The 13,132-nt window shown below is 48.7% G+C and overlaps 1 protein-coding gene across 8 annotated transcripts in view; it reads right to left on the bottom strand.

Annotated features, from left to right (window-relative positions):
• The window catches only part of DPF3 (double PHD fingers 3), a 303,529-nt gene that overhangs the window by 156,606 nt on the left and 133,791 nt on the right, over positions 1–13,132 (bottom strand). For all 8 annotated transcript variants that reach the window (XR_006270117.1, XR_006270118.1, XM_043472462.1 and 5 more), the window contains exon 3: positions 9,186–9,293. Coding sequence is in view for 6 of the 8 variants with exons in the window: in XM_043472462.1 (XP_043328397.1) it covers positions 9,186–9,293 (108 nt within the window). In the remaining 2 variants the exon portion in view is untranslated. The remainder of the gene's footprint in view (positions 1–9,185; positions 9,294–13,132) is intronic.

The following is a 13,132-nucleotide window of genomic DNA, read 5'->3' on the forward strand; positions in this document are numbered from 1 at the left end:
CTGTCCACCTACTATGTGCCAAGTCGGGTACTGGGTGTTTGGGGATACAGATGAAGTATAGAATGGGCCTCTGAACTCAAACTGTGCACATTCCAGGAGGGAGAGATACAAGTGTACAGGCCCTGGTATAGCAGGGTGACAGTCTCACAAGCTATGTTCTAAACGTGGCTCCGCCAAGCCCAACTGCAAAATCCAGTCATGCAATCCCTGTAGCCACTGTGCACACAGCCCAGCCAGCTCCCAGTGGCTGCCCAATTCCTGGGCCAGCCCTGGCTCCCAGAGCCCTGCAGAACAGTGCCAGAGGCCCAGGCCCCTTCCCCCAGACCCGGCGCCTGTCCCCAGGCTGCCAGGAGGGCACGAAGCAGGGGCTGGGGAGGCCTGCCCACCTCTCTCCAGCTCACGAGGCCAACGAGCTGAAGAAGCTGCTGTTGCCGGCCTCCAGAATGGATGGCTGCAGCTCTTGACACTGCAGGAAAGAGATAAATGACTGGTCATTTCCCCCGATTCACTTGAAGGCATCCATTCTCCCGGTCGTACCACGCTCAGGCAACCCCCCGCGCAGGGACAGATAAGCACTGACAGATGGGGTGGGGAGCCCAGCGTCCTTCCCCCCTCGGAAGGACACAGCCGGACTCCTCTGCAGACGGGAGAAGGTCACGTTGTCTGTTGGCTCACACCTGGCTGGGGGCTCTACGGGTCCCTTCCCTTGCGTTCCCCCATCTCACCCACCGCCCCCCCACTCCACCAGCTCATCCCTGTGAGGAGGAGAGGGGGAGGCAGGGGTGGGGTGGGGGGCCAGAGGGAGCCAGCTGACAGGCTCATCAATCTCAGGCTACATGCTTGGCACATCAGCGTTCCGTAAGTTGCTCCCGGGCTGGGAGGGTGCCGGAGGAGTCGGAGGGACTGTCTTGAGGAGAAGAGAAATCGAGCCGAACATCAGAGAGCAAATGGTGGAAGAAGCCCGGAGACTATTAAAATGTGGGCCATGTACAAAAGCAGTAGGGAACTAATTAAGATGCAGGATTTTCAAAAGCTGGGGAAGTTGGCCGCGGCCCGCTCCCATCTGTAGAGTTCTGGCAGTTCGGTGCGGCAGGGACAGCACCCTAGGCTGGCGAAGCAGGCCACTCCATCGCTGCCCCCGCAGGCAGGACTCAGGCCTGGACTCAGGCCTGGGAGGCACCCCTCCAAGGGTCCCTGGGACTTGCTTGGTGGCCGGCTATGGCACACTCCCCTTTGAGCCGTACCTTCAACTACCATCCCCCAAGGGTTTCTGCCCAACCATTCATGTTCCCTCAATAACATGTGGGGGAGGTGGTGATTATCCTGGTCAATCACGCCCAGTCATTGAACAGCAGCCAAAAAAAAAAAAAAAAAAACCCAAGAGAAAGAACCAGAACCCTCTTCCTGGCTGCCTTCCTTCCCATCACCCTTGGAATCTGAAAGAGATATGCTGGTCCCCAAGGGTCCTGGAGCAGAAGGAGCCTGGCAAGGCCTCAGGTACATTCCAGGAGCCCTGCTGAGACCCCAGGATGGATGTGCGTGTTGAGTCCTAGAGCAACATGGCACCAGTTCCAACAGGTTCCCCCACAGGTTCCTTTCCTTGGCTTCACCACAGATGCCCCTTGGGAAATTCACTGCCTAATTCCATGCCACAGTGTCCCAACCTCTAAAACAAAGCCTGTCCTAGACCACAGAGATCTAAAGGTCTGGAATGAGAAGACGTTAAACTGATCTAAGCAAACTATCTGAGCATTTAACCCAGAAGGACATAAGTTTGCTCCCAGCCCTTTATCCTTATTCAAAAAAAAAAAAAAGTGAAGTTAAAGGCTCTTTCTTAATCAGCTGGCTTTTGCCCAACATCTGCCCCACTCTTCAGGGCCTTCTGATGGATATTTACTATCCACCTTTCTCTCTTGCCAGCTTAGCTTCCCCTTCGCAAGGACAGAGCTCCATTCTTGGGGGCAATGGTCCAGGGAAGGCCCCTCCCTGGCACCAGGCCCCTGCCCGTCTTCACATTGCCTGAACTGTGATGGCTGCACCATGAAACACCTTGCATTTGCCCCTGCAGCCAAATGCAAGATGCAGAGAACACTGAACTCTATTGTCAGTCAGCGGAGAGAAATAATGCTGTGTGTGTTGTCCTTCAGACGCCCAGGCAAGTAGGAGGTTGCAAGATGTTTATTCAAGACTGATTGGAGGGATGATGCTAGGCGTGAGAAACACATAGGTCCAGGGACGCTGAGAATGCTTTCAAATTCCAAAGAGTTCGCCCCAGCTCTCAGCCTCATTCCACCCCCACACAGACACATTTTTATTTTCAGCAAGTAGTAAAGAAACATGGGCAGGATGGCATATTCACAGTAAGGGAGATGGGATGAGGACAGCAGGCCTGGGGAGTACTCCATCAGTGTATAATTTAGCCCAAGAACAAATGACTTCACAGCAGCCACCATCGGCTCCCCACTCCCCACCCTGCGATGTCACAGATGAGCTTTGGGCTGTGTAGGGCTGAACCAGAAGTGGATGGTTCTGCAACCCAGGCTGAGATCTGCTCCAAAGTCCCTCAAATTTCCTGAGTGGATCCCCCACCCCTTACCCTGACCTGGTTTCCTGACAAAACTCTCAGCTCTGAAGACCTGGGATCAAGGACAACTCTAAGCCATGTTCCACCCTGGCCTTTTTTTTTTTTTTTTTTTTTTTTGCTGAAAGCTGCCCGCCACTGGCTGGACTCAGGCAGGATCACAAAGGAAGGCAGAAGGGACAAACTGGGTGCTGGCATGACAAATTGCTTGTGGCAGCTCCTTATCATGCATGGGAAGGTCTGAGATGGAAGGAAACTCATGCTTTGAGACAATTCCGCTCCAGGCCAATACCCCATCTCTCACAAATCAGTGGAACTCTTTGTCTCTCTCTCCCCAGAGGACTCAACGGGCTGATGGTGGAGCCCAAGGGAGGCTCCAAGAATCATAGACATAACTGCATCCCGAGAGCCTGTCGAGGGGAGCTCAGGAGAACCCACACCAGGAGACTGGGAGGAAAGACAGAGGAAAGGATGGGCAGCCATGGGGACTGGGTGGTGGAGGGGTGCCAAGGGTGGTTGAGTCACTCATTCATTTTTTTTCCAACATAAACTCAGTCTTCTAGTTTCCATAAATTTAAAGAGATTCAGCCCAGGATGGACAAATTGCTTATCAATTTTCAGCAAGGTTTGCCCAAAGAGGACTATACATAATGTTGGACAATCTGCTTTTTTCTTTCCACTAAACAATATAGCTTGGATGTCTTTCCTTCTTTTTTTCTTCCCCCTACTCATTCCTTTAAAGGACAAAATACTATTCTATTTTACGAATGTATTCTATGTTTAACTAGTATCCTGCCAAAAGACCTACTGGTTGTTTCTATTCTCTGTTTGCTGCTGTTGTTACAAACAATGCCACAATGGACAACCTTACCCATTGGGAGTCCTTATTTATTTATAGAATAAAATTTTCTAGCCACAGAATTTGTAGGTCAAAGGGCAGGTGATTTTTAAATACTGATAGGCACTGTGCATGAACCTTCAAACAGGTTAGACCCAGCTCCACTTCCATGTGTAAAAGAGAGCAAATCCCCAGCTTCTCATCTCTGTTCCCTGCAACTGCCCCCCATTCCCAGGGAGGTCTGCCTCCATCCGCCCAGTTGACTGCCTCCACCTACTAGAAATTTGCAGCAAATTCCCCAGGAACTCTGTTCAGTGGTTCTACCCTGAGTCACACTCGAAAGTACAGACCAAAAAAAAAAAAAAAAAAAACCCAGCTCTCTTTGAGACCAAATCAAATGGGATAAAAATAAGAAAGAGTCATTTTTGGAATACTGTCCAAGTCGATTCTGTGCTTTGGGAGGACATTCCCCCCCATAGAAGGGGAGAGGTCCTCTCAGCTGAGGACTGTGTATTTTATAAACGATGATGGCAGAGCCTCTCAGAGGTGGCATGTGTTACCTATGCAGGGACACCTGCCAAGGGGACAGAAGGGAGCTGAGATCCAGAGCGTGCCTGGTAACCCACCAGAAGGGGCATCATTTATAAATGTCTGCCCAGCCAGGGGATCTTTTTCTTCTTTTGCACAAAGGTGCTGTACGGGCAAGCTGAGGCTCTGGGTGAGGGACCTTTTCTGAAATGTTGGCTTGTGTGAAAAATTCAAAGGCAAACGTGTGAAGCCTCCAGGAAGAGGATGGTACCTTTTTTTTTTTTTTTTTTTGTCATGCTGCTTCATGTTCTCTGGACAGGCCCTGATGCTTTGAGGTTCAAGCCTGAGGCTCCTTATCACTGACTCTCAGATGCTTCCCTGGCATTTTTACTCACAACCTACAGCTGCAGGCTGGTGAGGTGCTACACATTCTGAGAGCCAGGCCTGGCCTGGTGGTACACACTCAAAACAGGATACAAAAATGACTGACATTTGGCCCAAGGTTTGTTGGCGGGGGGGGGGTGTTTTTGTTTTTAGTAGGCTTAAGAGTAGGTCTGATTACCCAGAGAGGGAACAAATTCACCTGAGATGGATCTCTTGTCATTTGCAAAGTTGTTGATTCTAGCCCTGGATTGTTTATAGTTTCTTAACACTTAGGTGCAGGTGTGGAAGAGCCATTCTGCCTTAGGCAGGCCTGACTTGCCTGGGGTCTTCTGCCACCTGGGGATATGATTACACTTCTGAGGGCCCATCCTCAACCAGGCTGGTGCTCATCCTTGCAGAGAGGGTCCTCCCACAGGACCCTGACTGTCTCTGAGGCTGGGCCTTCACTGGAGGAGCAGCCACCTCGGTGTCTGCTCCAAGTGTGAGGACTGAGCCCAAGGAAATCTCTCAAAGATCACAGATACAGACATGGTGCTTCTGGGAACATGACTACAGGACACTGCCAGCCCCAGGGCCTTCCTTTTCCCTCCCCCAGACCCAAGGATGGGGCAAGTCCAAAGTCAGTCATGACCCCAGCTGCTCTACGTTCAGCTTCGTGGAGACCCACATGCCCGAGTACATGTCTGTAGCCAGAAGAACCAGACACTGGTAACGCAGCTCCTTGCCTCAGTCCCACCAACGATGAGGTTCTAAGTCCTCAGATACATTAGCAGCACAGTAGATGTTCCTTGACTTTGCCAGCAGTCTGTCTTCCCTCACCTATAAAATGGGCTTGTAACACTTTTACCTCTCCTTTCCCTCTCTGACTCCAAGGGCTATGGTTAAAGGCCAAAGCAACAAGTGATAAATGAAAATGCTTTGTGTGTTGGGGGGGTGCTGGTCACCCAGTTGTGTCCAACTCTTTGCAACCCCATGAACTGTAGCCCACCAGGCTTCTCTGTCCATGGAATCCTCCAGGCAATAGTACTAGAGTGGGTTGCCATTCCCTTCTTCAGGGGATCTTCCCCTGGAGATCAAACCCAGGTCTCCTGCATTGGCAGGCAGATTCTTTACCATCTGAGCCACCAGTGTGTTGTTCAGATACTGGCTACAATGATGATTCAACCAGAGTGCTCCATCCCCAGGTGGCTCTGATGGGTAGGATGAACATAAACCCAGTCAGCTAATCAGTCCTTCCAGGGATTTCTCCAACACAGATATTGAAGGAGACTGCCTTTCTGCCAGCTGTGGTGAGTGCTGAGTCTGGGCTGCTAGTGGCCACCTTGCGATCCCCATGAGGAGAAGACAGTGTTAGAGGTGGAAAGAGACACACAGAGCCACCACTATAATATCTGAGCCCCTGGATGCAGCTGTGCCTGAAGCCCAAATCCACTCTGGGATTCACTGTTAGTTATATCAACCAACTTCCCTTTGAATTGCTTAAGCAAATTCAACTTGAATGTCTGATATTTATGACTGAAGGAATTTCAACTATCTCTCAGATGCATTTTAATAATTAATGTTAGTTTTCTAATCATAAAATAAAGTTTTTATGGGAGAAAATTTGATAACTTTTAAGTCAGTACACCTATCAGCAACATGAGGAAGCAGAAGCATTGAACAAAGAAATCAAGCAACCTGGAGTCTCTGCCAGTTCCCACGGGAACTGCTGTGTAAGTTTGAGCAAATTTCTCAACTTGTCTGAAAGTGAAAGTCGCTCAGTCATGTCCAGTTCTTTGTGACCCCATGGACTATAGAGTCCATGGAATTCTCCAGGCCAGAATACTGGAGTGGGTAGCCTTTCCCTTCTCCAGGGGATCTTCCCAACCCAGGGATCAAACCCAGGTCTCCCGTATTGCAGGCAGATTCTTTACCAGCTGAGCCACAAGGGAAGCCCAAGAATACTGGAGTGTCTGGATCTCAAGAAAATAAAGAACTGGAGTTAATGATGTCTGAGGTGTTTACAGTGCTAAACATTTTTGATTCTGTAAAAGATAACCCAATTAATCTGATATAAAGTATTCTTAATAAAGGTTTTTAAAATAAATGTTAAGAATAAAGACTTTGAAAAAGAATAAAGACAATTTAAAATTGATGTCAAGCATTTATAATAAAATCCTTTAACAAATTACATATGATATGTCCTTATACAGTCCATGGGGTCACAAAAAGTCAGATGACTGAGTGACTAATACTTTCACTATATACATGTAGAATATTCATTGCATCATTGCTTAAATTGGAAAAAAAATCCCTGGTGGCTCAGATGGTAAAGAATCCACCTGCAGTGTAGGAGACCTGGGTTCGATCCCTGGGTCGGGAAGAGTCCCTGGAGAAAAGCATGGCAACCCACTCCAGTATTCTTGCCTGGAGAATCCCCATGGACAGAGGAGCCTGGCAAGCTACAGCCCATGGGGTCACAAAGAGTTGGACAAAACTGAATGACTCAGCATCTGAGAAACGAAAATTGGGAACAGCTTGGTTAAATGAGTTGTAGTACATTCATACAATGGAATATCGTGTAATTGTGGAAAAGAAATGAAGAAATTCTTTATATATTGACATGACCAGTGCCTGAGGCACATTTTTAAGGGAAAGGGCAAAATGCAAGGTGGTCATGCTGCATGAAAAGAGGAAGGGCAAGTCATACAGATGTAATTCCTGTGTATGTATAACCGTCTCTTAAAGAATCCCCGAAGACTGGTACGATTGATGCCTCTTTGGAGCCTGGGTCTTATTTTTCATTATAAAATATATCCTTTTATATCTTCGGAATGTGACTGCATTACCTACTCAATTTTTAAAAAATTTTAATTGAAAGGGTAAGAAATGGCAAATACTATTACGTATTGTTTGATCCTCATGAGGAAGCTGCAAGGCTGGTTAGGAATCCCAAGTACCACTGTGCTATTTACAGATGCAGAAATACACCCAGAGGGTTCACGTACTCCAACACAGAGACACATTCAACTAGCAACAGACGCCTAAATAGTCCCCTCACTCAAGTCCACACAGCTGACAGGCATGGGCTCACCCTCTCACTATAACACCTACTGCAAAGCTCTGATTAGGGTGGAATTAAAATGGGTCCAGGTAAAGCTCAAGTCAGGGATTACCTCATCACTCATCAGACCACTTCCAGATCTGGAACAAGAGAGGAGGGAACCATCACCTCCAAAATAAATTGTTCATATTGATAATTGTTTAATAAAGGCATGTAGATGGTGTGGAGTCATGCCATCCTGACTTGTGGTCCAACCACCTGTAAATCTTCAAACCTCAACATATGTTCTGAGGATGCTGTCCTTGGGATTGGGTAAAATGCAAATTCTAACTCAGCAGGTCTGGGGTGAGGACCAAAAGCTCCCAAGTGATGCCTATCCTGATGGTCAAGACCATACTTGGAGTGTAATTCTAGAACCATACCAGCTAACATGGGCACCACTAACCACTAACATGTGGCAGTCGAGCACTGAATGCAGCTAGCTTACAATGAAATGTGTTAAAAGTTTAAGATACACACTGGAATTAAAAAACTATACCAAAGAAAGAAAAATATCTCATTTATAATTTTTATACTGATGACTTGCTGAAATGATATTAAGTTAAACAGAATCTATTGTTAAAAATTACTGTCACCAGTTTTTTCTTTTTTTTAATGTGGCTACTAGAAAATGTAGAAAGATGCATGTGGCTCACAATCCTGCTCCAGGAGACTTGGTTCTCTTATAACCTGCATCTCAGGGAATTTGGGACCACCTCAGTCATCACCCTGAGTGTCTGCAAGAGTCTGTAAATGGGGCAAGGCCATATGAGAATTTGAGTGGAGCACCTACCCTTAACAAATAAAACTTTTACACAAGTGAGACCTGGGCTAGAGTGAGCAATCGAAGCATGCTTACCAATGGAACTGTGAGAAAGCATCCGAACAACTGGTTTAGTAGAGATTTTGCAGAAAAAACACAGCCTAGGGAGCCAGTGTGGAAAGGCAGACATGAGGTAACATTGCTGGACAACCACCCTTGCCAGGTCTGTGTTATTTGGTGATAGTGGAAGGGGGCAAGTCAGCTCTGCCTTTGCTCCACTTAACAGCCTGTTGCCACCCTTCTTGAGTCACATCCCAGCTCTGGCATCCCCCAAAGAAGAGGTTCCCTTAAAGCTGAGGACCCAGAGCCATCACTTGGCCTTGCAGCAGCCCACAAGGTCTGAAGACAGCCATCTGCTCAGAAGTGTAATAACAGATCAGTAAAGAAACTAACCAACTCTTTCTGCAGGGCCACAAAGCAATCAGTGTCAGCTAGAAGCAAGTCCTGAACTCAAACTCTTTCATTTCTATGTCCAAGATGGGCTCTATTTTTAGTGACTGGCCCTTCTCATATAAGATGCTCCATTAGTTCATTCCCAGTAAGGTGGGAGAAGGTACACAGGGCACTGTTCTTAGATCACAGTCTGGGACTAGGTTTCTTTACTTGAAACCCTTGGAAGGTATCACCCAGCCCCAAATAGCTGCAAATCCTTCAGCTCTGCTGGAAAGTCATTCATCCTGGGCCTGTTCCCACCCTGCACCTGCTTGCTTTCCTCTCCTGGGATAGCAAGAGAAAGACAAAAGGAAGGGGAAGGCCTGAGACCCACCCCTCAGAGGGAGAGAAGTTTGGGGGTGTTGGGTGGGGAGCAGGTGAATGTGATTATTCCTGAAAGCGCCATGTGGGCATATACACTCTCTCGGAAAACTCCACAGAGCAACCTTGTCCTTGGCCAGCCCAGCACTCCCCACCTCTCCTGTCTCGGCCCAGCCAAGCTCCACTGGGCACTCACCAGGTTTTATTTCCAGCAGCCGCAGTTTCGGATCTTCAGGTGGGTGCAATCGTCTCTTCTTACGCCAGCAGCGGGCAGGATATGTGTACAGCTGGCCCGGGGCAAGGCCTGTGGACAGAGATGATATAAAGGTTAAAGGCTCCAGGCTGGATGGGGCCTTGGAAACCACCCTGTCTGACCTTCTCAATCACAGTGAGAATGAGGCCCAGAGAAGTGAAGGGGCATGTCAAGGTCACACACCTGGTAGATGGTGGAGCCCAGGCAAAATCTAGGCCCCCTGACCCCAGGACCCTGGGGTTCTGACCGTTCTACATTGCTGTCTCAGTAGGCACATGCCAAAAGTGATCCATCATTGTTACCAAAATCAGTTCTGCTCTCTCAGCCTAGGGAGAAGATCAGTGAGGCCTCAAACCACAGGAGGGACTTTTCCAGATTTATCCCCATCATGGTGTTTTCAAGGCAGTGTATTATGTCCAGCTACTGCCCATCAACTGCCCCTCTGCCCAGGCCAAGCAGGTGCCCTTCAAGGTGGAGCAGCAGGAGTCATGCTGTCTACCTGCAGACAGCCTGGATGGGGAAACATCTCAAGGAAACAGAGTCAAGCTGCCAGATCTCCTACCCACTGGCTTCTTCCACCCACTGACAGCTGCTGGCAGTTCGCTGAAGCCAAAGGGAGTCCCTGGCAACCTCCTTCAGATTATAAGCCTCTCCTGGGAGCAGGCTCCACGCCTGCACAGCCGGCATATCGGTACATGCCTGCCTGAAGTGAAGTGAAAGTCACTCAGTCATGTCTGACTCTTTGCAACCCCCTGGACTATACAATCCATGGAATTCTCCAGGCCAGAATACTGGAGTGGGTAGCCTTTCCCTTCTCCAGGGGATCTTCCCAATCCCCTGGGATCGAACCCAGGTCTCCCGCATCGCAGGATGATTCTTTACCAGCTGAGCCACAAGGGAAGCCCACATCCCTGCCTGGGCTTCACCAAAAACAAACAGGCCGGAGTCCAGTGCTGGGCTTATGGATCACACGGTCTCCCAACAAGAACCTCCACTTGGATTTGGCCTTTGACATGAAAGCGCCACACCTGCATCGTGTGTCAGGCCCAGCACCCTATAAGGAGCCTTCCTGCTCATCAGCCAACACTCTTGGGGCTCACGTGGCACCCCGTGTGGCATCCAGATGCCTTGGAAGAACGTGGACTTCCCACACTAGATCCTGGTCTGTTCCTAGAGAAGAGGGCAGGGGGTGGAGGCTGAGGGCAGAGGAAGAGGGCTGAAGACTGGTTAGGTGATCTGCAGATTAAAAAGCCTGCCCGATGCACCCCCAAACAAACCAGCAAGTCAACTGACCCACCCCCACCATTAGAGAGAAAAGCCTGGTGAGGACAGGGACTTGGTCTCGTTCACGTCAGAATCCCCAGAACTGGAACCGTGGCTGACACAGAGAAGAATCAAACGAAACATTTACCAAGTGAGTGAGGGAAAGAATATGTTCCAGTTCACATTCACGGAAGTCACAACTCCGTCTTCTGTAGATAAACGTGGCACATGACAACTGTTAGAGACAGGCAGCCCCCCATAAAAAGGGGCCCTTCCTAGACCTCGGACCATGGGTACAAAGCATCAGGACCCTTTTCCCATCTTCTGTCTTCCATTTTGGGGCTTTTAAAGTTAAGAGAGGGCCTTCCCTGGCAGTCCAGTGGTTAAGATTTCACCTTCCAGTGGCAGGGCTTGCAGGTTCAATCCCTGGTCAGGGAGCTAAGATTTCACATGCCTCAAAGTCAAAAAACCAAAACATGAACCAGAAACTGCAGCAAAGTCAATGAAGATTTTAAAAATGGTCCACATCAAAAAGTCTTTTAAAAATTAAAAATAAAGCTAAGAGAAAAACTGTCTTCATTTTTGCATTTTTTAGAGAAAAATCTACAAAAGTTTCACTGTTATACCTCCATTCATTCATTTTTCATTTGTGTTGTCATCTCTACCCATACACTGGTTTAGGTCCAAAGCAGAGGCAACTACTCCAGCATTAAAGGAGACAAAATTTTGTTTTGTTTGAAAAGTGAATGAATTTATGATTCCTATAAATGGGTGCATTGAGTTGGAGTCCCTTCCAGATGTTTTGACCACTGCTGGGGCCGGTGTTCCCCAGGACCCCAGAGAAGGCCAAGCATAAGGGGTGGCCCGCTGCTCCATATCCCAGAACTGGTCCCATAATCCCCCCTTATCTTGGATGAGCAATTCTTAATCCAGGCTGAAGCCAAAACTCACCTGGAGAACTTACTAACCCCAATGCCCCAAACCATGCCAGAGCTACCCTGTCCACATGGAGGTGTGGGGGGATCTGAACGCCTCTTTGTTTTAAAGAACTTTATAGACTGTCATAATATCTGACAAAGAAACTCTGGATGTCTAAGCACCATCGAGTTACTACTTGGATGTTCCCTCTGATGTACCAAGACCAGTCTAATTTTTCCGGTAGGCTCCCAAGGATCCCTGTATTTTTCCAAAGCCATTGTCATTAACTGCTTACTTACTAGACTATCATCCCCACTGGTTTAATAAGATGCAAGGTGGCAGGAGCCATGTCCATCTCAAGTATCCCCAAAGCTTAGCACAGTGCCTGGCAGGCACATCAAGAAACCCTTATCAAATATTAATAAACTCAACCAGAATGGTTGAGTTTCAGAAACACAGAAAGTGGATGACCCTTGGTTCCTGTTGTTCCTGACTCCAGGAGACTCCTCCACCCGCCTCCAAACCATCCAAGAGGGACTCGTTGCACTGAACACAGAACCCACCCCACCCACCCCAAGAAGGGAGTCTGTGCTGCAGGCTCCTTTTTGCCCCACAGGCTGCTTCCATGGTATTTCCACTTGACCAAAAGCAGGTCCGTGAGAAGGAACTTGTCCTGACCAGCGCACTCAGAAAGGTCTAAGTGACCAGAGGTCGAAAACATTAGCTCTTGTCCAAGTCCTCCACCCTCCCTGAGGCTGCCATCACCACACTGCCTGGTCAGCTGCCTTGGGCCACTCAGTTGCAGGTTCATTCTCCCGGGAGAGTCCATTTTAGGAAGTCGTTTGAATGCCCAGAAGAAGGGACTGTCTTTATTTCCTTCTGTAACTTTGTCTAGTGGATGGAGGAGCCCCACAGTGCAGATGACGAGCACGCGTCCTCATACTCCACTCCCGATCACCTTGGGAATCTCACTATGCCTCTCTGAGCCTGTCTCCTCGCCTTAAGATAAAGACAATAATAATACCTGCCTTACAAGAACTGTAGGGGGATTAGCTTATATTCAAGAAGAAGCTCTTTATAACCATGAAGTCTTGCACAGACATCAGTTCTTAATTATCAGGAGTTAGCTGACTTAGACGAGCCTGGACTTTCTGCCCACATGACCCCCATCTGGCCTGATACGACTGCTCTTTGCTCCTCTAGCCACAGGGTGGGCAAACAGGCTCCCCTTTGATGCCTGCTTCAACTAGAATCAACAAGCAAATGCCCCCAAGAGCTCTCTCGGGGCTCCCGCCCCCTTCCTTGCCCTCCTCCCTGGGCTGGCAAGCACCAGGGTGCCTTTATAGGGCCAACACATCCAGCCCTGGAGTTCCACTTACATAAGGATGAGCGGAGCCCAGTGAGAGTTATGTTGTTTATCTCATTAGAACAGGAGGCACATAACTCAAAGCCCATGTGTCTGTGTGGTAGATGGAGGAGGGGGTGGGGGAGAGGGAGGCACAGCTGCAGCTGGGGAAATTAACCTGAAGGAGGAAGTCTGAGAATGGGGGAAATGAGATGGATATAGAGGAGAGGAAGGCAGGAGACAAGAAGGGTGACCAGCCTTCCCGGTAACCAAGACCACAGCAACCCCTCCATTCACATACCCCACTGAGCAAACTGCTCTGCTATTACTTTGAGCTGCAACTCCAGGTACACTTATATACAAG

The sequence above is a fragment of the Cervus canadensis genome, chromosome 6 (assembly GCF_019320065.1).
Source record: "Cervus canadensis isolate Bull #8, Minnesota chromosome 6, ASM1932006v1, whole genome shotgun sequence".
Lineage (NCBI taxonomy): Eukaryota > Metazoa > Chordata > Mammalia > Artiodactyla > Cervidae > Cervus > Cervus canadensis.